Genomic DNA, 26,858 nt, shown 5'->3' on the forward strand with positions numbered 1-26,858 from the left:
CGAAAGCAGTTGGCTCCTTTGCAGCCCCAGAAGGACTCGCTGCTTCTAGGGGCACAAAACAGGCCATAGGCAAAGCGTCAAAGTTGTTYCTCTGGCGACGTGGGGCAGCTGCTCTTCTGGCTCCTTCCTTAGTCACCTGTTTTCAGGCTCTGCCTATTTTTTTTTTCCTAAGCTTTCCATCATCCAGTAAGCCATCTGGCTCCAGAGGCTTTTTAATCCATTTTGAAGGGCTTTTTATCCTATTATAAGAGACTGAAGTAAACTTTCTTGATATGTCTACAGTAGAATGCAAGCAGAAGATGACTTGTTTAAAAATAAGACTTTTCAGGTTATCTTCATGTATCATAAAGAAATAAAATGTTTAAAGAGTGTGTTTATGATTGGATTTGAAAAGCTCTTTTTGAAGAGTCTTTAATTCCAAGACAATAAAATAATTCTGAAAGGAAGAGTTCATGTCTAGAATGTGAAACTGCTTGTGCCTTGTTTTTTTCCACACATTCTAGGTTATTAAAATTAATTCAAACTGAATTTTCTGGCTGTAACAGTCCTCCATTCCCCCACTCATGATCTTTTTTTTATTAAAAATTTTTCCCCTTGGAGTTCAAAGTCCATATGAATAATTATATCTATCTTAAAGCTGCATGAGCTTGCTGGCTTATTTGTTTTACCATTCTCTTATAAGAAGCTTATCTACAGATGGTAAGATAAAACTGATTCATTCTGTCTCTCATGTTTTCTGCTTTGCATACCTATTCATGCATTGATCATTGACTGATTAACAGTGTAACCTTCTAGTTATAATACCAGCCTGCATCTTCAGCCCCTGGTCTGTCATTCCCTTCTGCTCTGAGCTTGGGCACAATCTGAATTATTACAGCATACTTGCATTAATATGTGCTTCCATCTGACTGTAGAAAGAATAATTAAAAATGAGAAATAAGGCAGTAGTTGTCCAGTAGGGGGAGGTATTATAAAGCTGAGTTTAAAGTGGTATTCCACTAGCTGGAGAAAAATGTGTGTTTTTGCAGCTTTTGGGGCTGTATTTTATGAATTCATTGGCTAGTTTTCTCATCAGGGCGGGTATATGAGTGGAGAAAGCTCAAAGGAAAGGAGGAAGCCTAAAGAACTTACATTCAGGTAGACAGAAGACATTCCCATGCTCGTTTTTATATGTCTTTGTTTTTACTGAAATAAAATAATTGGAACGAGAGCGATAACCTCCAGGTCGCTCTGAAACAGCGCGAGGGCATTTGTTTTGGAGATGAAGGTGCAGTTAGCCCAGTTAGCCCAGGCTGCAAAAGGGGAATGAGAAACACTGCCTGTGCTGGCTGTGCCACAAAAAGCAGCCGGCCCGGTGGTGCTGCCTTGGCTCTCTCCCTCCATTCCTTAATCGCTTAGGCTAGTTTGCTCAGTGGTTGTTTTGCTCTGAAAGCAGATAGATGTTGAACAGCGAGCTAAATTATGGCAGGGACCTGCATTGGTAGAAGTTAAAAACCCCAACAGCTATTGTGAAAATGTAGCAATAACGCTTGATCAGCTGGAGTAACTCGTAGCCATAAATCCATAGCATTGCTTTGCAGGTACGTGTAAATAGTTGGAGTGCCTCCGTGCTTAGCACTATGCACAGATTAAATATGCATATCCCATTTCTTCAGGATTGTTTGATTGCTAAGGGGAACAGGGCAAGAAACATCAAAACAGATGCTGAAGTTGCATTAGACAAGGAAGGAAACGTGCAATTGGTTAATTATTTAACTCCTCGAATCAACCATTTTAGGCTCCTGTGAAGCTTTGAAATTTCTGTCAAAGTTCACGTCCTTAGATTTGTGCCTTGATTTATCTCTGCCCATTTCCTTTCGTCATTATCCGTGTTAGTAGCAGTCCACAGCACTGCATGGTGTTCCTTGGCACCAAAACCCGTGTGCAGGGACTCGCCACCGCAGTGCAGAGAGGCACGAAGTTTCACTTGTGATCGGCGCATTAGCCGCGTGCTGCTGAGGTTCTTGTAAGAGGTTGTTTACATCTTCCTTCGCTCGCTGTGCATGGGCACTCCCAAAACTGGGACCGTTTCAGGTGGTGGCGTCCAGGTGTCGTTGGCTGGGCGCTGCCTGTTTGCCTGGAGGGCCCTGGCRTACGTCCCAGCAGCACTTCCCTACTTCCCCGCGCCCTTGGAGACAGGGCAGGGAGAAGGCTCTCCAAGTAAAAACACAGGGAAGAGTGGTTGATTTTAATCTCATCTTTTTTGTTTTGACTTGAGAGAGTGTTTTTCTTCCAGACCTTGTGAGAAATAGTAGAAAGGGAACAGTCTGGAAACACTTCTCTCGAGAGACTCACTGCGGCAATAAGCTGGGCTGGAAGTAGGGGATGGAGAAACCTTCTCCCCCTCCTGCCCCCGCCATCGCCGCCTTCTGACCAAGTGTCCTCTGGGGCATTCGCACGCTGTTCTTGTAATGCTCTTCTGATTTTTTGGGGGCCTTTTATGCTGCCCTGAAAGCAGCTTTTTCTATCACTTTGAAAATCTTCAGAGTAAACTTAATCAAAGTTCTATGGTGTGTTTTAAACTTAAAAAATAATAATAATAAAAAAGATGTTGGAGAGAGAAGAAAGACCAGTAACACTGATAAAGGCTTCTCTGTGTAGAATGAGAATTCTGCTAAAGCTTTATCTTTTCTAGTTCTGTAGTTAACAGGCATCTTCTGTAACTAAGAACTCATGAAAAAATGTATTAATAATAAATCCCAGTAAGTCTAATTATTATTCTCTAATCCAAGATATACTGGTTTTTAGCATCTTTGATTACAGTTCATGTCTCTTTGAACATAGTGGAAAATAATTGGTCATAACCTATCAGTCTTAAAAAGTTTGTATACCTACAGTCACCGGTATAATAATATGTTCACAAGATTTTGAGAGAGCACTTCAATCCTGCAAAATACTTTTTCAGGCATGAGATATTAATAAAATTCAGGCGTGTAATATCAAGAAAAGTTCTTTGTAGGGCTGAATTGAAAATTGAAGCATGAGACTTGAACCACATAATAAAATATCTTTATAGTTTGGGATGAATGAAGGACTGCATAGTTTGTATTTAGATTCCACCTTTCACTACTTAGACGCAGGTGAATATTTTCCTCTAATAAAGTATTGACAGTACCATGATTATCAGCCACAGTCCAGTATCAGTGCTAGCAGAGCTTTTTCTTTGGGGGAGGGAAGAAGGTTGGTTGCATGAGTAAAGAGGAATGCACTGAAAAATGAAGGCTCGATCTTCAAAGTACAGAACATAAAAGGAGGCTATATATTGCTGGTAACAAGAAAAGCAATGGTAACTTGGCTGGCCTTCAAAAATTCTTATGGAATGTGAAAGATTCAGGTAGCCCAGTCCTATGCAAAAAGAATGTAGTCTGTTTCAAAAAAAGTATTATAAACAACAGATAGAGACTGGAAGGTAAAAGAAGGTGGGGGAGTAGCAGGCACTCACTCAGGAAATTTTTTCCTGTGGAGCTAGAGCCATCTGAGCTGCTTTCTGGAAACATTTAACCACCTTAGTGGAGAAATATCATTTGCATTCCCACCATYTCTCAAAAAAACACCTTTACAACATATATTAGAGAGTCAGAATTTAAGGTTCAGCTGTTTGAATAATTTCAGATTTGAAACCTCGTTTCTTACGAGAATTGGTGTGGATCCTATAAGGCAGAAAAGAAGTCCAGTTTGGATTTCTTTTTTCAGAAAGCTTTTAGCTTGTCCTCAAGTTCTCTAACAGTTTTTCTCAATCAGTTTAGATCCCTCCTGAAGTTTATTGAAGAAGACACTAAAAAAAGATGCCATGGAGCTGACTCTCGGTCCAYGTTGAAAAATAACCAATCATCTTGCCCTCCTTTATGCTGAGGTGGATTTGATGTTGAACAGCTCTCTATCAAATGATGCATTTTCAATGTCTGGACTTCTTGTATTCTTTAAATTTATTGGCTCTGTCTGGGGGCATTGACTTTAATTTTGAATAATACCAGTCTGGTGCAATTATGATTCTTAACTACATTTTAGTGAGAGAGATTGTCCTATAGGCTATCCAAGTACAGAGGCTGTTCATGCAGATAAGCATGAATTTAGCACTTGCATGCTTCAGAATAAGTCAATTTGCAACAAAGCAAGTGAAGATTTTTTTCATTAATTTTTGATGAACTCATATAATGATTAATACAAAAAGTAAATTGAAGACATCGCTACTGTAGTTAATAAAATTCCACAAACAAATTTGTAGGTAACAGTTCGATTTTATTTGTTTACAAAAAGCTTTTCCACAGCAAAAGATCTACTCTATATCTTCACTTTTTAGGTTATTATCTAAAATTGGACAAAGATGTATCATGGGTACACTGATTATTTAAAGCACAGTAAGAAACTGTTGATAGTTTATAAAGGCTGCTGTGCCATGTGCATCTGTCATCTGCCATACTTAATGCTTGTAACAGCATTAACTTTTCATTAAATCACTGACTGACTAACTGCAGGGAAATGTCGTTTAATTATGTTTAAGCTTATCCTGCTTCATATTGAGAAATAATTTTAAAAACTTTGTTTGAAACTGGAATGCAGCATGTTTAGGCAAATATTGTGACTGTTCTCTCTTTTATCTCCTGAGGATAGGAGGATAGCTCTTGTCGACGTTTAAATATGTTCAGCCTTCTAACATCATATATATAATTTTGAATCTCTTAACATGTCAAATGGGTAATAGTTTATGCGATGCCTTTTCCAGAATAATTTCTGTTATTTTTCCATTGTATGATGTTTTATATTATATTTTGATGACATTCCAGACTTACGCACATTGATAGCATCGTATAAAACTATTGTCCTTATATGTCTAGTAATCTTGACAAAATTGGTATCAAGTGATATATCCATTATTACATATTTTGTGCTTTTCTCTGTTACAACAATTCAAAAATACTCTCTCATATGTATTCCACTACAAAATAAACACTCCAGTAATGAACTGTGAAATTCATACTACACAGATCTTGTTTCCTATCCCAGTCAAGAGTCCTTGCAAATTGTTGGGTTTCTTTGCTTTTATTATATAAAAGTTCATTTAAAAAACAAACCCCCAACCCCCCTGAAATCTCAACATAGAAGTAAAAACTCTGGATTAAGGGTTTGTTCACATGCACTAAGAATAAAGTCAAAAAAACTTCAAATATTTTTCAAAAAAAAAAGTTTTTTGAAACTTCCTTTTAAGTTCAAATTAAAAGTCTTTATTACTAATTAAGATGAGACACAGCTTGCAAATCCCTGCTAGTCACCTTCCTGTCTTACAGGAAACCTTAAGCGTTTTCATTCCTGTTTTATAATTTACACGGGACACTTCATCACTACAAAATGTGACAAATAGCTACAGTGGCTATGTTTTGATAGCTTAGAGAAGAAAAAATAAAGACCATACTTTTTTTTTAATTCTTAAGGATCTGTGGAAAAGAGCATTGTCTGATAAATGCACAGTGTTACTGTGCTTCCAAAAGATTATTTTAATGACGGTTACTGAAGTCAGTTTGCTGGATAAATCTCCATATTAGAATTTGCTTACACGCTTGAGTAACTCCAAATTTTTATAGCAGTAATGAGTTTCTTTCCGCTGTAAATTATAGCGGGAAAGAGTTAATAGCTCACTACGAGCTGGGAGATTTTGCGCTAATTGCAGCGGGCGCTGGGGCAAGGAATAGTTTGCAGAATGCAGTGCGGTGTCGCTCCTGTCCGGGCGGCGAAGCTTTGAGTTTGAACAAAGCCGCGGGGCAGCCGGGGAGGCTTGCCACAGACCTCCCCGAGGTGCGATAAAGCGGGCGGGGAAGCGTAGTGCCCTTCAGGAGGGTGTGTACCTGTGAGAAACAGGAAGCCGAGCAGCGGCTGCCTGCGCGCAGAGGTTGGCCGGGCCGGCGGCTGCAGGTGTGCAGGCGCGCTGCTGAGCGCCGGCTCTCCAGGCGCCTTGGCAGGCGTGCTCCTCGCCAGCAACATCTGGGGGAAAAGCCCCAGCCCGAAGCAACCCCCTCCAAAAAACAAACAAGCAAAAAACCCCAAACCCCTCTGGTTAGAGAGATATGACCGCCTTGCAGCTGAAAGAGTTGTCACATTCAGGTCTGTACAGGAGGAGACGGGATCGCCCTGATAGTTTGGGACTCCACGGGTCGCATGAAGAGAAGCTGAGGTGAGTGCGAATCGGCGGTAAGCGCAGGCGCCCGGACCCGTTCTTGGGGGAGTGCTCTGGCAAAATGCAGACAAGGCTCTGGAAAGCCATTGCAAAGCACGTGCGTTGAAGAGTAGTCCCAAAGCACTGCGAAAAGGAGGAGGAATAATAGAGAGCCCATGGTGGTGACTTGTCTTTATTGGCGATGGCATGAATCTGTTCCCTAGGTCCGGGAAGAGCTAGTGGTTACTTCTGGGTCCCTTGCCAGCCAGCATTTACACGTGAATGACTTTCCATGATCTGACAGCTTTGTTCGTTCTAGTTTAAAACCAGCCTTGGTCACCAGAGCGTTGTGGCCGAAGCCAAGGAGAGCTCGTGGTGCTTCTCTGGGGTCTCTGTGCTGTCAGTCTGGGGGCTGCCTGGGTGGCGAAGGGTCTGTGCCGCTTGCTGGCCCTCACTTTCTTCATAGAGGATTCTTTGTTATTGAAATGGCTTTAGACAAAAGAATGCAGTGGAACCACTTAGCATGACCTTATGAAGGAAGGGTAAACAAAAATCAGAAAGCCATTTAATGTCTGGGGGTTATCTTCCTGGTGCTGCATTTCTTTGAAAGCAGTGCGGTGGATTTTTGAAAGGCTGTGCCTGGGACGGTAACACTGAAGAAGAGTTTGTAACATCTGTAAATGCAGCCACAAAAAAAGGAAAAACGCTACCCCCCCCCCCAGTATTCTCAGTGTGAAAGCAATCTGTTGCCACTTCAGGCTCCTTAGAAAAGGATTCTTGTGTAAATGCTAACAAAAGCATCAGTGGAGAGGAAGTACTTCCTATCTCCTAATGCCTTTTCTTTGGTTTTATTTTTAGAGTATTTTTTGGTGTTAGTGTTTGTGCATCAGATAGGAATGTGTCTTAATTTACGTGTTTTTGTTACTGTAGTTTCATTACATGAGTTAGTAATTTCAGAAGGATAGGTATTCTGATTTTGGGAGATTCACCCCTTTGTTATCACTAAGCACCTCAATTAAAACATTTTTGTGGCAAAATATTATGGTAACCTATTGAGATTATTTGCTATGAGAAAAATCAAATCACTTCTATAAATGTGTTAACTTGTGGATCTTATATGTATACTTTGTCTATTTATAATACTCATTTTGAATTGTTTTCTTAGGTGGACTTTTAAAAGCATTAATAGTATATATTACATTCATATAGTTAATTATAGATGGAAAAATCACCAGACTTCTTAGAGTAAGAGATGTGAAGAGATTCTTGACTTCGTTTAGTCTCTTTTATGTAAAACTAGCAATGAGGAAGAATGTATCTTGTTAGGGAAGAGAAAGCTGCTTTTCCAAGCAGATACCTAAAAATGAGTCACTAATGTGCTAGCTCTCTAGCAGTTATGTTGTTGTTTCTCTTATTTATAGTGGCCCATGATGTATGTGTCCCAGACTGGAATGAGGCCCTTTGTGTGGGGCGAGGGGGGTCTATATCAATATAACCTAGGTGTGTTGGTTTCTTCCTGAGCCCCTTCCAGTTTAAGACAAGAAAAATGGGAAACGGGGATTGATCTTAACTTTCCTCTGCTTTCATTTTATTTTTTTAAGGGGAAGGTACTGGAGATACAAGAAGGTGAATAGAGGATAGTCAGATAATACTCCTAGAGCAGGGGGACAACCTAGTAAAGATATCTGGTAAATGGTATCTGTGGAAGTGAAGAGTCAGGAGGAATCAAAAACATTTACCTAAGAAGGACAGAGCTTTTCTTATATTTGCTCTCAGCTTAAACTAGTTCTTATTTAAACTAGACCTTGCTCCTTCCTAACCCATTTTGTTATATTTCATTGTGTGTTGCCAGGCAGCCTTATTTGTGATTTTTACTGCACTCTCCATGACAAAAAGCTGTAGCATAAGTACAAAATAATGACRTAACAACAGGGCAAAGAGCAATCAGGAATGAAGAGAAAATGGCCTTTAATTTTCTAGAACAGAAAAGCTGAAAACCTCTAGCTTTTTTCTTATGCTCTCCCCAGTAACACCTCATTGTCTGTCCTCAGCAAATATTTTCAGAATATCAAGAGTCCACAAGAAAGACAAGAGGTTTCTTTCATGTCTGCTAAATATAGCTTGCCATTCTGCAGAGCTTTGCAATACCCTCCTGTAGTTTTTCTCTTCATTTCTTTGTTCTAGCTCCTTTGTATTTCATTTTACATGCATATTAATCTAATGTGTTAAATAATATCAGCCCTTGAGGAGCAGTTCACTGTAAGCTTTTTTTTCCCCTTAAGCTGCTGTATTTTTTAATCTTGGGCCAAAATGTACCAGATGCTCATTTCCTTAAGGTGTCCTGTGAGAATTTCTGTTTGTTTGTTTTTTTGTTGTTGTTTTAAGTTGTTAAAGCCATACAGCATGATATTTTCACTGCCTTTTACATCTCTTCCCATTATGGGATTTCTCTTCCCTACCTTTTTTGAGTTCTCTGTCTTCACTGGTAGTTATTTTGTGGGATCCAAGCCTGGGTGTTCCTCTGATAAGACATAAAACAGCACTAAGTAACCCAACTGGCAGCTGTTGAGCCCCCTTTACTTTCTGCACGGGGTGTCTTAGCGTCTGCACTGCAGCTTGGTGCCCGACTGTGATTGCAGCTGTGTGCTCTCTGGTTGGGATCACGGGAGGAACCAGGCTCTGCACAGTGAGCTCACGGCTAGTGGAGACAGACGCTTTGGGGTGCCTGCAAACTGCCCTGGAGGCCCAGCCAGAGTCCGGTCAAGGATTGCCATTATCAGTGCTGCAAAGCAATTAATGAGTGCCAAAATTCTGCCTTTGCTCATGCCTTGGAATGTCCATTTTATTTGCACTTAAAACCCACCAGATCATTAATAATTAGGGCACTGTCCTCCTGCACAGCGCTGTGCAATATTTTGGAATGCCTAAACATATACAGAATATACATTTATATTATAGATTTCATTTTCCAGGAAACAAAGTTCCTTAAAACAATTTTCTTTAATGTACAAAAGCAATTTCCTATGTTGACATGACTTCATGACAGGTCGTGTGCTGTGGTATTCTGAGCTCCATAACAGGAAGCTGATCTTTAACTTGTGCATCTGTGTCCATTAATGACAGTATAGTCAAAGGTTTGACCCCCATCATTGTCTTTCAGATCTGCTCTTCAGTTTATGATGAGTCAGTCTCTATGCACATTTCCCCCAGAATCTTCTGTAGGAAAGGCCATAGGGATATGGTTTGGCTCTTTTCATTAAGTTTTATAGCTTGTCAGCTTTCTGTTTACAGCAGAACCCCCTAAATGAATTTTAGATTTAACGGTGCCTCTCCAAACATTCCTTGCTCTAGCAAGGAGGTGCTAGATCATCTTGAGTGGAGCTCATCTCACCCAACTTTGGCTATCCTAAGGGGCCTGATTCACCAACAGCAGAGCTTACTTTAATGCATGGTTTTACTCATTCCCACCCCCGCTATCCACACCGTGATTCCTCTTGCTGCTTCAGAAAGGTTCAACTGCTGGCATAGCACTGAAGTGCTGCAGGTCACAGACTGGTGGTGTATGGCACTAGCTCAAAACGTGCTCCAGTTACCTCAGGGTTGGAAATGATATGAGGACTGAGCATCTGAGCTGTCCCAGCAGAACAGGTAATGACCTGCTAGAGTCCATCCAGTTGACAACAGTAAGGCCATTTCAAGGGAAGCCACCCACAGCCATAAATGGCAGCCCTGAGCTTGACTGAGAAAGCTGGGACCGAGGTGGGGGGAAAGGGAAAGAACTCATCCCACCTCTTTTAGGAACCTATCTCGGTATGGACTGAATTGCCCTCCCTCTACCCTCCTCCTCTTGGCATAAGATGCCCAAGTGATACCACCAGCCCTTGTGCTGGCAGCACATTCATGGGGGGGGTGGAAAATACAGCTTCCATTTCTCTCTCTCCTGCTCTGTGTATCACTTAACAAACCTTGAAATCTCTCTGGATGCCTTTCAATCTGTTATAGATGTTGCAGGTGCTTTACTAACTTCATAGGGAGCTGGAGCCTGATAGCCCCATGTAAGAGGTGGTCTGGATGGCTCATACTTTTCTTGAACTTGCACAGTAAAACTACGAYGCCTGATTTAGACATCCATTAGGGCAGGGATCCTGAATGCAGTCCTCTCTTCCCCTGCTTGCACTAGACTTACTAGTGTATGGATCTTAACTGATCTAGGATGTTTTGTGGGTGCAGAGTTCAAAACATGCAGTGCAGAAGGCTTTCTGATGCTTTTATATCCCTTGTCTGGAGCAAAAGCAGCAGTCGTCGAACTAACTGCAAGCTGGCAACTCTGCTGCTGTTTTCAGTACTGAGAAGGCATGTTCTTTTCCAGCTATGTTGATTTGGTGAATTAAGAAAAACAACTTCTCTGAGAAATCTTGCCTTGCCTTGTTTGTTAAAAAGATGTTTAAAAAAATTCTACCTGTATGCTGAGCTATTCATCCTTGCTTTTTTCAGCAAACAGGATGCAAAGGAAATTGTAAGCATATATTTACAGCTACTATTAAGTGACTTCTAATGATTAATCATATACTTGCTATTTTTGCATCTCCCACTTCTCCTCCCTTGCCCTTTGTTAAAATATGGTGATTCCTTTGAAAAATTCATGCTATTCGTTTCCAAAGTTCAATAAAATGCATTGTGAAAAGCAAGGACAATTCTCAGTTTATTTCATTTATTTATTTATTTATAACAGTTACACTTAAAACACATTTGATCAAAGTGTATTGTCCATAACTCTCTTCAAGTTCRTGTATGTTCAAACAAGTGCAATTAAAAATGTAAACAACTTTGGAAGAGGTTGGTCTCAAACCTTTACCAAACATTTCACCATTTTCAACAGCAGTTGTTGGCAAGCTTCATTCAGTAGCTGTCAGCTATTCAAGTAGTTCACTGCTCTGTTTTCTTGTGCAGAAAGCACGATAGATGCTTCTAAGAAAGGGAAAGGGAAGTTAGAAACTTTTCCCCTGTGAAGGGAAGGCAGAGTAGGTGCAGACGATCTTCTGTTGGCTCCACTCAAACACCCGCCTGCCTGTGCACAGTCACTCCAGGTTGGAAGGCCCCAAAATCCTGATGTGCCCCAAAATTTCATGCACAAAGACTCTCTTGCAGAGAAATTAGAAGACATAAGCACATTCCTTAGTCCCACTAAGACTGGGGAGGGTGGACTCAGTGCAGCAAAGCTTGCAGAAAGGTTTAAAAAGAAATGAATGAACAAACAAGACACTGGCAATGTGACAGGTCTGAGTGCCTCCTTTTCCTAATGAAATGTAGCATTTTGGGAGTTGTGCAAGGTCATAAGTCTCCTTGACCTCCAGTCAAACCTCCCTCCCCATCTGTAGTAGATAGCAAAGATGTGCAGGTGTTTCCAGCCACATCTGCCCCCCAGACCTCCTATCCTTTCTAGCAGGAACAACAAAACATGCTGGTAGGGGTCCATCTGGGGAACCAGGGACCCTGTTGGGCTTTCAGGTTCCTCCAGGTGCTGGGATTAGGAGAAGGCAGAAAGAACAGATCTTTAACTCAACGAATTCTTAAATTCAATTTCCACTAGTAACATTTCTTAACAGCGTCACAAATGTTAATATTTACACTTCCTTTTTCTTTATGTAGATACTTAGCTTCCAGTATCAGCAGGTAAAGCAGTAATTATTCAACACATTGGTAAAGAAATAGACTAATTTATTAAACCAGGAAGAGTATGAAAATAAAAGTTCAGCCACAAAAAAATTACAATTCATCATTGTGGTTAGAAACACTGCTGGAGCAATAGGGAGTTGGGACATATAAATATTTATTTGAATCAGATGCTTTAGAACTCTTGATTAAAAAAAACATTTTGGCTCATCTGCTGGGCGCTCTAATTGGAGAGAGGATTTGTCTGTGTAAATGCACCATTGAATTATTAATTATAGTAACTTCCAGCAAGCAAAAATATGCTTAACACACCTTAGAAGGTGTGTTAAGCCATAGTCTGAGGTATCCAAATGACTAGAGGCTTTACATATTTTTCTCTGTACTTTTCATTGCTTTAGGGGTTAAAATAGCTGATGGTGAACACACCCTTTTTTTTTTCCTCTTGCCTTCTCGCTCACCCCTTGTCTTTGTATTGCATAATAACTGTTAAGCAATTTTGTTTGACTTGCTTACCCTATTGCCTTCCCTGACTGCAAATCACCGGAGGTTGCATAACAGAAAGCCAGGCAATTGCTACCATTCATCTTATGTTTGCCTCATTGTAATAATTTATGATTTAAATAAATTTGTTAAGCTTCAATGATTATAGCAGTTAGAATTTTCCTTGCTCTTTCTTACAATGCTAGTTGGATAAATATAAGTTGTAGTTTTTTTTAATTTTGATTTCATATGCTCTGAGAACACCTAATCAAAGGTGTTCTTTACAAAATATGTAATTGCTCATTATTCCCCATTATTCTTCTGTATAATTAAGTTGTTTGAATTCAGTCTGTCACACTGAACTGTGAATTTATACACAGAAATATTCTGCAGAGGAGAGAAAACTGCATTTTATGTGAATGTCACTCCTTAAATGAAAGTTGTCAATCTGTAGGCATGACAGAGAGCAAGCTTGAAGGGTGTAATTTTGAGTTCCCCATCTTTTCGTTTTCCTTTCCTGTGGTCTCTGAGCTGTTCTAGCAAATGCAAAGCTAGCGGGCACGATGAGCTCTAGAGAGCCCTGAGCCTTTTCCATGATGCTGTTCAGACATAGGAAAGATCATACCATGTCGGGTCCAAATACACCTTGCAAAGTATGTTGCCTCTGACGGTGGCCAAAAGCTGATGCCTACGGAGGGCAGGTATAAGAGAAGAGCAAACTTTTATGGGATTTCCCTGTAGTAGTAATCCCAGTTTCCAGCCACCTGTGGCTCAGGGACTTCCTACACAGCTTGTGACCTTGAGTATTCTTCTCTTCTGTTAACTCATCTGGTCACACCTTGCTTCCAGGAATCTTAAGGCGTTCCCCAAGTACGCATGATGCTCTGAATTTTCATGTTATCTGATGCCATGTGCACATGGTTGTGAGTTTTTCTTTCTTCACTTGTTTTGTCATAGGAATTTTAGGGATTGTTCAGTTTTGTATCTGCCCACTCTGTAGAAATTTCTGACTCTAAGTAGTTCTTGACAACTTTCTAAAATGATGATTTCATGTGTAACACTCCATGAGCAGCATTTTTGGATGACGTTACTTAGGTTTTCTCTTCTTTCTAGAAGATTGTAAGTCTTCCTATAAGCTTTCCTGTGATATGTGTCTTAATATGTCAACAAGACAGTGTGGTGACTTTTGACTGAAGCAGAACCCTTTTTTCCAACCAGGGTGCACTGCCAAGAGATTTGTTGCATGATTTTTGTGATGTAACACATTTCCCAGTAGCTGTTTCTTCTGCTTTTTCTGTCTGCCTAATGGCCATGATAGAGCTAGAAGGAAATGAGCCAAAACCGAATTCATCTCTTAAAAATCAAATGCAAGTAACCTATTGGCAAACAAAGCTAGCAATAGCTGGCTGCATTTATCAACTGTGCCTTTTTAAATAAAAGATTCAAATGGTTTCAGCAAGGAATGAATGGATGAAGGTGAAGTAGATGTGAAACTTTGTCTTTTCCAGCATGTTAAATCAATGCATGCCATGCTCTTCACAGATGGTAAAATTTTTGATCCCAAGTTCAGTATACCTATTGAACTCTGTGTTGCTATGCAGGTATTGGAAAAATGTTATCCGCTCAGAGTTATGACTCAAAACTGCCCTGGCTACTCTGTTTCTTGTTCCGGTATGGAAAATTTACATTTTTAGCTGTTTGTCTCCCTTGATATTAGGTTTTTCATTTGTTGTTGTGTATGGTTCTCCTTGCCAACTTCAAAGTCTGAAGTATACACTATATTTCTGGTACATAGAAACCTGCTCCTTATTTTTTCTTCTTTTTTAGTGGTACATGTTAGCACTGCAGCTCTGGGATAGCTCCACGAGTTACCATGTTGTGGGTAGTGAATTTTGCCTGAAGTGTATAAGCAATTGCTTAGTTTTAAACTACATTCCTTTCTTAAGCTAATCCTCAAATTATACCCACTTACTCAGTGTGCCATAACAAAGGGGAAGGAGGTTTGGCAGGGCTGGAAGCCCTCTGATCCAAGGCAAAAAATCCCATCATTCTCCCTTTTCCCTTTGCTTCTCTTCCACCAAGCAAATAACCCAGGCTCTATTTCCTACTCTGCTCCTTCAGGTAATCCTGCCAAGATTTATTGCAAGTGGTAACTTTTACATCCTTCCTCCCAAGTCTGCCTGTAGYATCACAATATTACACAGTAAATTAAATTAATGTAACTTAATAATTAAATTAAAACACAGTATTATATTCATTCACTCCTGCTGTATTCAGCATTAGTCAGCTGTTAGTGTGAAAATTGTGACTTTAGAAATTCCTGCAATAGTTAGCAAAGCCTTCAGTTTGGAAAATGCTTGGCAAGTCTTACTTTTCAATAGCCGTTACTGGAATTCATCTGTGCCTATTTGAAATGCTTGCTACTACTATTGGGTAACTAATGAGTACAAAGTCGTAAGATGATGGTCTTCAGGCAGTGTTACCCGAAAGGTCAAGATCATTGTAATGAAGTATGAAAGTAATGCTGTTTTGTATTAGCTTTATTTATTGGTATATTACTCATGGTTGACTCTTAGGAACATAAATCAGTTCAGGTTATTTTCTTCCAGCTGTTGAATATTAGTGTTATTACTTAGTTCCATTATGTTAATTACGGACAGCTTAACTGTCTTCCTTTCTGTGCTATTTTTAAAGCTTGATAATATTGCAGGGCATATTTGAAGAAAAAAATGACATAACAGTTACAATTTAATTTGTGTATGAGAGAGAAGAGCACTAAAAGAGAAGTGATTCAAAAGATGTTTGCTTTACTGCATTCTACCTTCCCCAAACAAATTGTTTAATTCGGACGATGAAAAACTTAGCAGCACTCCACAATCAGAAGCATGAGAATAGAAAAATAAACCTATTGAAAGTGAAAAATGTTTAGAGAGATTATGTTGTGGAAAGTATAGTATTAATGGTAATATCTGCATGGAACTGACATGCTACTTAGAGACCAAGTAAACCCTGTCCCGCAGCACCTTAGCTGAAGGTCAGTCCTTAGCATGGTATCTCCAGTGGAGTCGTTACTATAATAGGAATGTCATTTAGAGCCAGAAAGTCTGGTGTTGACAGTTATCTCGGCCCTATAAGGAACTTCATGGACATACTAGAAGTCTTTCATGGTAGACTGGATGTTATGTTTAGTCAAGGCATTAATTATAGCTCCTGGATGAACTGTTCAGGTCACAGTGTTCAGCTTATAAAAACATCAGTCATAGCTAGTGTGGGCAAATGGTTAAGGCAGAAGTAAAGGTTAACATTTGCCTTTGCGCTAAGGATTCAGTAAAGTATTTTTGGTGAATTTAATGACAGATGACGCGTATTTAATACTGGTGCTATGGAACTGTTATTCTGAAGAGAAATATAGTAGCATTTTCCTAGGATTTGAAATGTCGGAAAATACAAAGATCAGCCTCATACTTTTTTTTATGTATTTGAACTTTAAATTTGTTCCTTAAGCAATGGATGAGGAGCACACATATAGTTGGTTGTAATACCTCATTGATTGAGACGTGGTTATCTTTATGCACTCTAACACAGTTGCCTGCAATTGCTTGATCACACTTGGTTGTCCTTCACTTGACTTTCCTCCCCCCTCCCCTCCCCATATCAATATTATTCTGCCCGAACACTTTCAGGTTTTTGAACTGGTTGGACTTGATGGTGTGAAGTTCTTTGTGTATATGTCCAAACAGAAAGATGCTTTTGGGTTTGGTGAGCCTGATGTGGTCTCACCTGTTCTTGAAAGGATTTTTCTTTTTAAGGTGAATTTCTTAAAGATACTATATGTGTACACCCTAGTATTTAGTATCTGACCTTCTTACTGTTCTTAAATTAGAAAGGGTTGTATAAAAGCTCTTATATGAAACACATTCATGTATATGCATCTTTAAAGTCTTCTAAGTTTATTGCGTTAAAAGAATTTGGATAGAGCATATTTGCCATGGTAAAGTGTACATACAGTCAACTGCACAGGAAGCAGTCTTAAGAATAACTGATAGCATGCTGTGTCTCATATAACACAAATTTATTAGAGTACTGTGAGCTGTTGATATATGATGCTGTGTCTTTTTATTTACTCCTGTCTGTATAGAATTCAAAAAAAGAATAGTGTGTGGGGGGAAGAGGTGGCAGTTTAAAAAGGATCAAATAGCTGTACATAGAAAAAAAAAATCATTTCTCATTTTAAACAAGGTATGGCTTTGGTAATGTTTGTAACCAGCTGAAAGAAAATGAAATGCTTTTTTTGAAATATTTCTTACAACAGAAAGTACTGTAGTTCAAATGTTATTCTCCCTTTTTACAAGTTCTGTTAGAAACTGATTTTCACTGTGCTTCTATGACAGACAGAGTTGTGTGGGAAGGTGCTGCTTACCTGCTTATTCCAGTTATATTCATTTCCTTATGAAGAGATGGAATGTGAACCTTCTCTGTTTGCAGAGACCAAAGCATTTTTTGGACATGTTTATACTAGAATAAGTTTATATTGAAGTATATGAAACAGCTAGAGTTGTCTTTTGTTTGCCCTGTTTAAACTCCCACTACATGAGCTTAATCGTGCTTTTTATGGCCAAGAGTGAAGGATGAAACTTTCATGGGCACTCAGAATTCACCTATTTTTTTATCATGTTGTTTTTGAGATGGTTTTCCATCCTTTTTAATAGGATGCATCCCTTTTAATAGTTAGAGCAGGACTGTTCACATGTGCAAATCCTACCATTAATGTGTATTTTTATTCATAGAAAAGATTTATACCTTCCTTTCAGTTGSATTAAGAGATCAATTTAACATAGGAAATATGTCGTTGCTTACAGGACCAACAATTGCAGAAATCAAAACCCAAGAGTGTTTTTTAATTTCAGTAACAAGACACAAAAGATCAGTTAGCACTTTAAAAGGTTGGTGCACAAATCAGTGCAGGCGCTGCAAAGTCACGTATATTTTACGGGCAAACTTTTATTCTAGTTCTTCTGTATTTTGCATGTGAGAGACATTGCACAGCATTGGCTGTTAAATATAATTAAAATGAAATCATCCTCTACGAGGGGAGGGATGTGTTGTAATTTTTCATTCCCCTCTGCCTAACGTGATGGTGCACGTGGCCTCCTGAAACCACCAGTGACACAGCAAGCTTGTACTCCAGTGGGCAATGTTATTTCACGGTCAGCTGTACAAGTAGGTTGCCAAGCAGCAGCTGTGATTGCCAAGCACCTTGTTTGGAGCTGTGGCTGCTCGGCACATCTATTTGTGGAAGGAGGCGCAGTGTGCGGCGGGGCGCGCTGGCCACCCAGCCTTCTCTGTAAGAGTCCCCTTTGGTCCCTCACGACGACCAAAGCGGGACTGAAAAGCTCTCCAGGGAAAGCAGGGCGTGAGCTGCGGGGCRGTTGCACATCAGAGATGATAAAGCCACATGGTTATTGTTGCTGTTGTCTTTTAAAGCCCTTCTCCATTGCAGCAGTGCGCTTCCCCTCAGCTCCTCTTCTGTTTCTTTTATCGCTTTCCCAGCTCTCTGCCTGGACTCCTGATAAGATCCGCAGTGTGCCAGGAGCAGTGTCTCTGTCTTCTTCCGTCTTCCTTACCTTTTCCAGTTAAATGCTAAACGTCTCCCTTTTCTTCTCTCCTTATCACTGACTGTTTCCTTAACAGCTGGCTTGTAGATTTTGTCCCAGATTCCAGAGAATACCCTTGGGAAGCTGCTGCTACTGCAAATCAATGAACCCCTACACACTTCTCGCTCTCTGTGGACTGCTTCACCTCATGGTAACCTAGAATTCCCTAATGAAAGTACATTTTTGACAGCCAATTTTAGATCTTAGCAGCAAGTCTCCAGCAAAGTGAAAAAAAGAGAAAGACGAGCATCTGCTCTGGATTCATGGATTACCAAACCTTCACACTGGAAGCTGTTTTGCTATTGTAGCAGAAAGGCCTTTTTTAAACTCCTGGCAAGCTCCTTTCTTGCTTAACATTCTGTGAATTGAGAATAATTCCACTGAGAGCAATGGCAGYAGGCATTCAGAACAAGGCTTTTTCTACTTATTATCTCATATGATTGCTTCTTAATAAAAGTTAGGAAGATTAAAACAGACTTTGTGGATGGACTTATTGCAGTGATTCCTTGTACTGCTTGCTTTGCTGCAGCCGCACAGAAGATTGCACAGTAGCAAGCTGAAGAACCAAGCACCGGGGTGGATTTTTTCCTGTTGACCAGCAGAAGATGCAAGGAAGCAGAAATGGCTTCTAGCCACCTTTGTAGCCTACAGATTTCAGGTTACTGCAAGGACTGAGGTAGCCCACAGGGAGTCAGAAATGCTTAAGGGCTCTCTGATTTGTAGCAGCAGCTTCTCAGGAGAATTTCCTGCAATCTGGGACAAAACATATAAGAAAACGATTGAGGAGATGGTCACAGATAAGGGGGATGGAGACAGACTGGCTTGCTGTTTCTTACCTTAGTGACTTAGTGCACCTGTGCTAATCCTGGATGAAACGGCATTGTTAGTCCATTGCAATGAGTCTCCTTGGAGTTTTTCGTACTCACAGACACTCAGTATTTACCTGTGCAGGAAATGTTGGGATCCAGCGTGGAGAAAAAGAGCGGGATTGTTCTGTTTGCATGTCCTACACTAGCAAACAGTGCTCGTTTGCATCACTGGTGCAGCAGGAGATGCAGAAACCTTTTCTTCCAGCACCATTTCCTGCAACTGTGCCCTGGCAATATCACCATGGCCTAGAGCTATGGCCTGAGCATTGCTTGACATGGAACTTGCTCCAAGACAGATAAAAATAGGGCTTGAGCTCCAGCCAAGCTGTGCAGCTAGTGAGGGTATAGCCTTCTTAGCCTGTTACAACTTGTGACTCCCAGTAGCTCTAATGTGACTTGGGTCATCAGACCTACAGAGAGGTATATAAGCAGAGACATATATAAGACCCCCCCTATATAAGGGGTCTGCCTGAGCAAACCCCTCGCAGACATTTGGCCCATTTGTTTGTGCTTTGCAGCAGCAGAATTGTAGGGCTGTGTTAGCTCTCTTCCTGCAAGCTGGTTATGTGTGAGCCCAAGCCTGTGCTGAGGGTGGTTTGTGCTCCATGGTAAACTTCTAGGCAAACTATGCCAGTTAGCAGGGTGAGATTTGGTCAAAAATGGTCTCAAAAGAGGCCCTCTGCAATAGGTTCTAGGATGACAATTTTTTAGACACTGAAGGCATATTAAAAAATAGCAGCCTTGAGTGGAATTTCTACCATATCCTTTGTTGATTCCCATTTYTAATTTCTCTACTTGTTCCCGCTAGTCTTTTTCTTCCTGTCCTCCTCCGCTTTCTCATGCTCCCTCTCAGACTAGCAAATTCTTTGGATACCAAGAAGCCTTGTGTCAAGAACACAAAGCGCATGTGGTTTTGCTATTTAATCGATTGCTAACAAGGTTGAGTGAGTTCAGCACAAGAGACCAGTTGCTGAGGACTGTTTCCCGAAGTCCTCTTTCATTTGAAGTTTTAGGTTCTTAGAAGCTGACTATCCCACGTCTGTCACAAGTGTTTCACTCTAAGCAGGTAGAGCTTAAAAGAATGTAATTAATGGCTACACATCTGAAGTTTGTCATGCTTTCCTTAGTAAGCAGCACATGACAGTTTTTTTTTTAAATAGAATATAGCCATCAAATAATTGCAGCATGAAAATCATTATGAGGGCATACTTTAGCGAAGGAATGATTGACTTCCTTTCTTCTTTCTTTCTGGTCTTGTGCTCTCACTTCCCTACTATCCGTAATAAATTACTTCAGCTTTCAGATCTATAAAGTGTTTTTATGTCACAGACAAGTGTTCGAAACACAGCACACTCACTGAAAATGAAGTTTCATTTTTCCTACTTATTTGCCTGTTATAGCTTACCTGGCTGTTCTGTTAAGGGCCTGTTAAGCAAAATGGAAACAAACTGTCTGTCTGTGTCTACACCCTCTCTGAAGTGCTGATAAGAAGAAAGATGCCTATAGATAAATTCAGCACATTTGACTTTAGAAGATAAAAGTGGAACAGAAAAGGCCATTTTTTGCAATGTAATTAATACAGCATAGTATTAAAACAATATTTACCTCATGACAGAAGTATTTTCTTCATGCTGTACATTGCTGGCTTGCCCACAATAAAATATTACTGGAATCCACCTCCATCCCCCTCAGAAGAAAGTACCTGTGGACAAGTTTGACGGGGAACATGTTCAGTCACATAGGTTACTCATAAAATAGCTCTCCTGGGTCTGAATGGACTGCTTCTATCAGCAGGAGATAGCGAAGCCGCTTTGTAGTGTCCAGGTTTCTGTTACAGCCTGGAAATGGAATGTGTTCCTCGGCTTCCAGCGCCTCTCTGTAAATCACAGCCTGACACTTGCGCTGCGCTGTTGCTGCCGAACTTTTAACTTGAAGCTCTAGCCGAGCGCTGAGCGTGTCTGGCTGACTGGCACGAAGCTGCAGAAGTAAATCACTGCACTGCGAACAAGGGGGAAGTCCAGCACGATGTTTTGCCGACTTTTGCCTACAGTTTCTTTGCGGTATAACCTATAGAATATATACCCTTGAAAGCACTTAAAGCAACATGGATTTCCAAAGCAGAGCTCGCCCTTATGTGATCCCAGAGGATGAAGAGATTCCACACAAAGTCACTCACGATGCACACAATGCCACGGGAAATGAGGGCGAGAAAGCAGTGTCAAAATTGCAACGTAGGCACAGTGACATAAAAGTTTACAAAGAGTTTTGTGACTTTTATGCAAGATTGTAAGTTAATTTTGTTCAGCTTGTAACTTAAGTAAAATTATTTGTGTATTATGCATGTGTTTTTTATTATCTGAGCTCTGGGTAGACTGTGTAAGTCACTAAGGCAACCTTTGCCACTGTTCTGTGTTTGATACATTGCCAGTTGTAATCATCAACTAATATTTGAGCCATTGCTATAGACTTAATCATTATGTGTGCCAGAAATTTTTGTTAGTGGTTGATACTGGTTTGGGATTTGTTGAGTAGTCTCTCTGACTTCTGATTTTAGATCATTTGCTTATTATTATGGGGAAATGTATAAACTGTACCACTACTAACAGAAGTATCGTGTAGATCGGTGTTTTTACATATATGTGTTTCAAATTAAAGTGAACAAATATTTTTGCATTTTTAGATGGAAAGCTTTGTTCTTTCACGTAGTTATTTTGCAAGTGTCTGTTTCATGTTTTTGTTTGGATTACATTTTGTGTCTGACAGCACTTAACATTGAGTAATTTTTTAAGTTTAGCATCCTTAGTATTCAAGAACTGTTGAGGTGATAATGAAAGATTCCAATTTATGTTGTGATTACTGTTCATTCAGATTGATGAATAGGATGGGTGAAGTGACTGAGCTTCAGCAACCCTCCATGCCTCCCATAAAGCACATACTATCCTTGGAGAGCATTGGCTGGCTTTATAGTTAACCACTGCTTATACATATATCACTGCAATTTTTCAGTATACTTGTGGGTTATCATGTATGGTATAGAACATTCTCCCATCTGATCTCATTTGTGAGATTCACCCACTCATTTCACTAAGAGGGTGGTGAATATTTTGGTATCAGTTACTGCTGCCTTCTTCTGCAAAGGGCTCTAGGCGGGAAAAAGAAAACAGTGAATAATAACTGGTCAAATGTGACCTTGTGTACAGCTCTTCTGTTATACATTGTAAGAAACAGATAAAGCACACTTGTTTTGAACCATGTGATAGGTGTATGTTTGCCAACTCTGCTGCTGTACAAGGAATTGATTCAGTTGCTATTGGATCCAGTGGGAGCCAAGAGGTTTTAGCCCCTTGGTGGGAAGGGCTTGACATCTTGCACAGGACAGTCCTCTGCATTTACAGGTGCACCATGATTTTTCCTCTGTGTACCAAAAAGTGTGCAAAATAGACCTATGCACATGCGCACATTTTGGTACAAAATTTTGGTACAAAATGTGCGCATGTGCATATGTGCATTTAAAATAACAGCAATTGTTTAATAAGCTTCGAGGTAGATGTTTGAATTGTTGGTTTTGTCAGTTGTGGTCAGACTGTATAACCTAGACCATTGCCCTGTATTTGCTCTCTGCTATCAAATGATATTGGGGCAGAAAGGTGATCTTGAAAGGCAGAGCTCTGAGAGTCTGGATATAAGTAAGAAAACACCTGTAATGTAAAAATCAAGTAAGCCTTTTCCTGGTACTAGATTCTTAATWAACTGTAGCACAGCTGTACTCTCTCTCACCGATGTGGCCTTAATCCTAATGAAGTAGCTAATCCCTCCAATATTTTACAGATACCACCCTGTCATTTTATAGCCGCATGCCTTTGAGAAGCAGCTAAGGTGGCTATTGAATATTTCTGGCATCTCCAGTGTGGGGTCCCATGACAACTTGTGCTGGCCTAAGTGTGGGTTGCAGCGGTCCAGCCTGTAAGTGCRGCCCAAGAGTCTCACCCTCTCCTGTGGCCTTACACTGACACTGGCACACGGCGAGCTGATGCAGGGAGCTGATCTCACTAAGGTTAACCTTAACAAACAAACCAAAACCCCGTGACTTTAAACTAAATTTGTAAAATGACTTTAAGCTTTGCGAAATCTGGGTAAGGAATAATGGTTTACTTTCTCTGGTTTTCAGTAATTTCTGCTAGACTAGATACCTTATATGCTTTCATGTTGCTATTTTAAAGTGCTTGAACCAATGTTGTTACATGTATTTTAGGATTATATTATCATTCATGTCTTCCAATGTGAAAATTATTCTAAGTTGTTAATTATTGCTAACATTGGCCCTTGTTTTCTGTAATTCTAATGTATGTCTTCATTTTTATAGTACTTGGTTGAGTCACCTGTTTTTTCCCCTCATTAAATGGCTATGAATGTATCTGTGATGATGTTTCTGTCTGTTTTTTAAATTAAGTTATTAGACTGTTTTGTGTTTTTTTTATTTCTAAAGAGTTATGGGCAGGGGGGAAATGACCATTTTATTTCTGAGGGAATGCCACAAGTCATTAAGTCCATAGAAAAGCTTTCATTGAGCAGCTTAGCATTAGGCTGAAACAGCTGGCTTTAGAAAAAAGAGATGAACTAAAATCAGTGGGATTGCATGTTTTGGCTAATTTTCTTTTTGTTTCTTTTTTAYGACAGCAACATGGCAAATGCTCTTGCAAATGCCATCTGTGAGCGTTGTAGAGGTGGCTTTGCACCTGCTGAGAAAATTGTCAACAGCAACGGTGAACTGTACCATGAGCAGTGCTTTGTGTGTGCCCAGTGCTTTCAGCAGTTTCCCGAAGGGCTCTTCTACGAGGTAAGCCAGGCAGAAGGTTGTTCTTGCCCCAATTCTTTGGCTTGTTTTTTCATTCTTGTACAAGAAGTAAATACAGACAGATCAATAGTTTAGAAAGTGCTGTGGCAAAAATTGTGTTCTGAAAGAATACACCCAGGAGAGAGAAAAAAGTAGAAATATTTTTGTGCAAACCTGGAGGACGTCAGTGTGTATGACTGACTTTGGTGTGCAACCTACTGTTGTCAGAGTTGAGAAAAAACTACTGGAGATTTCTCTCTCGGTGCTGAATTTTTCCCTAGAATCTGTAAAGACAATCTATATATTTTATCAGAAATATACAGAGAACGTTATTCTGAGAGCAGAACTGTCCTATAGAGTGAAATCCCAGCCTCCCGCAGTCCATAGGAGGTTTATTGCTGAGCTATGTGGGGCCAGCACTGCAGCTGAAATGTTTGTCTGTAAGTCAGCATGCTGAGGGAAAGATGTGCAATCACCCAAACCCAAATGGGGCATAAGTCAGGGCAATTCTAGACAGAGCAAACTGGAAGATTCTAAATTAGCAGTTCTTAAATACTTTCAAAAGTAAAAACCACTCCCACTCGCATTCTCTGTCGCAGATGGATTGCTCTTAGCTCAGTGTATTTTAATATAGTTTTCTTTTCCCTTCCCCTGTCATGGGAATTTAGCTATTTCAAGTACAAAGTGGCTTTAGACTAGCTCATAAAGTATGAAGTAATTGGTGTAAGGAAGGGTAGAGCTGGTGAGGTAGAGAATTACTATTTGAAGTTTTCAGATGGGGAGCAAAGGCTCAGAAAGATTAAAGGTAGTGTTCTCAATAAGTATCAAATTTCTTTAGGCATTTCTGAAAATCCTGTTCTAATCCGCTTTCTGTGGTTGCACCGGAAGCCTGGAACAGCTCTAGGAATAGTTCCAATCCAATAATTCTGCCAAAAGGTATTCTTGGTTTACTTACACCTATAATGCAGAGTCAGGATAGACTCTTGTGCCAGGTTCTTATTTCATGCCTACTTTATATATAATCCATTTTATTCAGTGCTTCAAATGTATGTAGCAGTTCACAAAACAGGTAGAGATAAGGTCCTGCTCAGATAGCTTGTAGTACAACATAAAATAGTGGTTACAGGATTTATGTCATATTATGATCTGAAAAGGAAGGTTGGCAGTTTGTTAAGAGCACAAAGCTGTGCTCTCACATACAATGTGTTATTGCTGCATCAAGAGCACAGCAGTTTATTTTCACATTATTTTTTTAATCAGTTGTACAGAGCCATGCCATGTGGTGATGAGGAGGCAGCCGAGGGAGAAGTGACTGGCTGGGAAAGAGACTGGCAAAGGGGATTCCTGGGGTTTGCTTTCTCTCACCTTGTTTGAGGATCAAAAGATTTTTCAGTGTTTTAGGGATAGTGTTGCACAATTTGTGGTAAATGAGCCACTAGTGGTCCATAAGACATCAAAAGGTGAGCTGCAAAGCAGAAGCAATTAAAAAACAAAACAAAACACCCCCAAGATATTTGCACGTTATCTTGCAATTGTTAATATGAGTTGCTGCCTGCATGCATGCATGATAGAGAGTCAGTCCTGACATGTTAACACCTGAGGCAGGCATAGAGGGACACAAATGTTTTAAAACTAAAATATTTGTGTGCGAGTAAAATTTCTTTAAAACAACAAAATATTGTTTCTCTAAATGGTAAGTACTTTATTTATCCTTCTCCTGAGTGTGAAAAAACAATGGCACAGTCAGGCAGTCCATAGACCTCTCTCTGAAAGTTGGATGGTCCTTTGAGATAAAAGTTGGAAAAATTCTGCTCTAGGAAGCCTTTATCTCCTAGAGGGTGGAGAAGGACAACAGTGGAAAGAAAGTCTGTTTGTGCCTAGTCCAGGAATATTACCACCTCTCTGCTCATGTGTGGCCCTATGTGGATCTCCCTCAGCAGGAGCAAACATCCTGGTGGTGTTTGGATGCACTGCACAGAGGCATTTTGCTTCCTACTGCTACAGTGTTAACATCCTTATTCATTATGGTTGGTTTTTAAGCACTCTTTTACTGCAAAGTGATACTTCCTGCTAAAGACAATAAGTCAGAAGTGAGTGTTGATAGATTGTCTTGGGAATGAAAATAGCCCCATGTACTTAAACATGTTTTGGTTAAAGTTTCTGGGTTTTTTTCAGGCTGTGCAGAGGCTTGCAATGGCTTTGTTCTTCAGAAATGTTACATGACAACTGGAAAATTTAAGTTAGGAATAGATACTTTTTGCCACATCTATTACAGAAATAAAATAATTATGATTAGGATTAAGGAAACATCCAAAGAGTTGTATGTGAACTTCAGGTCATCCTTCTGCCWCTAGCCCTTACTTATAGTATCCACTACAGGAGTTTGCAGTTCCTCTCCACACCAGCAAGTCTGTCTGATACTTTTCAAAAGTCTGTCTAAACTTCTGACAGCCTTCAGATTAGGGTTAATAAATGTTACTTAGCCTTCCTTTCCTGTCTATACTTGCTGGTCCTGGGCATCTTCTAGATGGAGGTGAGTGGATATCTGTGTTGTCCCAGCCTGCGTGCCTTTTTGGCTGTCTTAGCTTGGAAATCTTTGGCAAATCCTTCTTTTCTGTAAGGCCCTTTAGGGTGAACTAGTGCAAGTGCATCCACATCTGTCCTGTGCTGGCAGAAGGGCACTCACTTAGCACTGAAATGGTCAGTGAAATGATGGTGGTGGAAACCCCTGGAGTATTTCCTGGTCATGCTGCTGGGGGGGGGGGGGGGCAAGGGCACAGCCTGCTCTTCTTTCACACGGGTATTTTAGTGATGGCTTGGCACCTCAGCACAAGAGTTGGGAATGTCCTGGGTGACAGTGTTTGGGAGAGAGGGAGGAACAGTCCTAAGCAGGCAGAGGATGAGCTCAGGTTGCCTGATGCTCACGAGATGGCTGACAATGCTTGGAGGACTGAAGGTGATCTGTATCACTGTGAGGAAGTTGGGCAAAAGGGTATCTTCCTCAGACTGGTTTAATGCACCCTTTAAGAAGATGCATTTGGAGGTGTGGCCAGTTAATGTGTTTTTCTGAGCAGGTTCCCCTTGGGTAAATGCAGGCATTGCTGATAACTCTGCATTAGTTTGTGTTTACTCTGTGTCTGAGCTAAGCCAGTGTTCCCTGG

At 40.3% G+C, this 26,858-nt stretch overlaps 1 protein-coding gene across 6 annotated transcripts in view; it reads left to right on the forward strand.

Annotated features, from left to right (window-relative positions):
- The window catches only part of LIMS1 (LIM zinc finger domain containing 1), an 82,019-nt gene that overhangs the window by 39,051 nt on the left and 16,110 nt on the right, over window positions 1-26,858 (forward strand). For 3 of the 6 annotated variants that reach the window (XM_026055491.1, XM_026055493.1, XM_026055492.1), the window contains exon 2: window positions 23,541-23,700. In XM_026055491.1, the coding sequence (XP_025911276.1) occupies window positions 23,541-23,700 (160 nt within the window). Of the gene's footprint in view, window positions 1-6,030; window positions 6,206-20,952; window positions 21,150-23,540; window positions 23,701-26,858 lie in introns of those variants that run through there. The other 3 variants (XM_026055489.1, XM_026055494.1, XM_026055490.1) reach the window with 2 other exon arrangements.

Source organism: Apteryx rowi, unplaced genomic scaffold, assembly GCF_003343035.1.
Source record: "Apteryx rowi isolate R43461 unplaced genomic scaffold, aptRow1 scaffold_123, whole genome shotgun sequence".
In the NCBI taxonomy this organism is placed as follows: domain Eukaryota; kingdom Metazoa; phylum Chordata; class Aves; order Apterygiformes; family Apterygidae; genus Apteryx; species Apteryx rowi.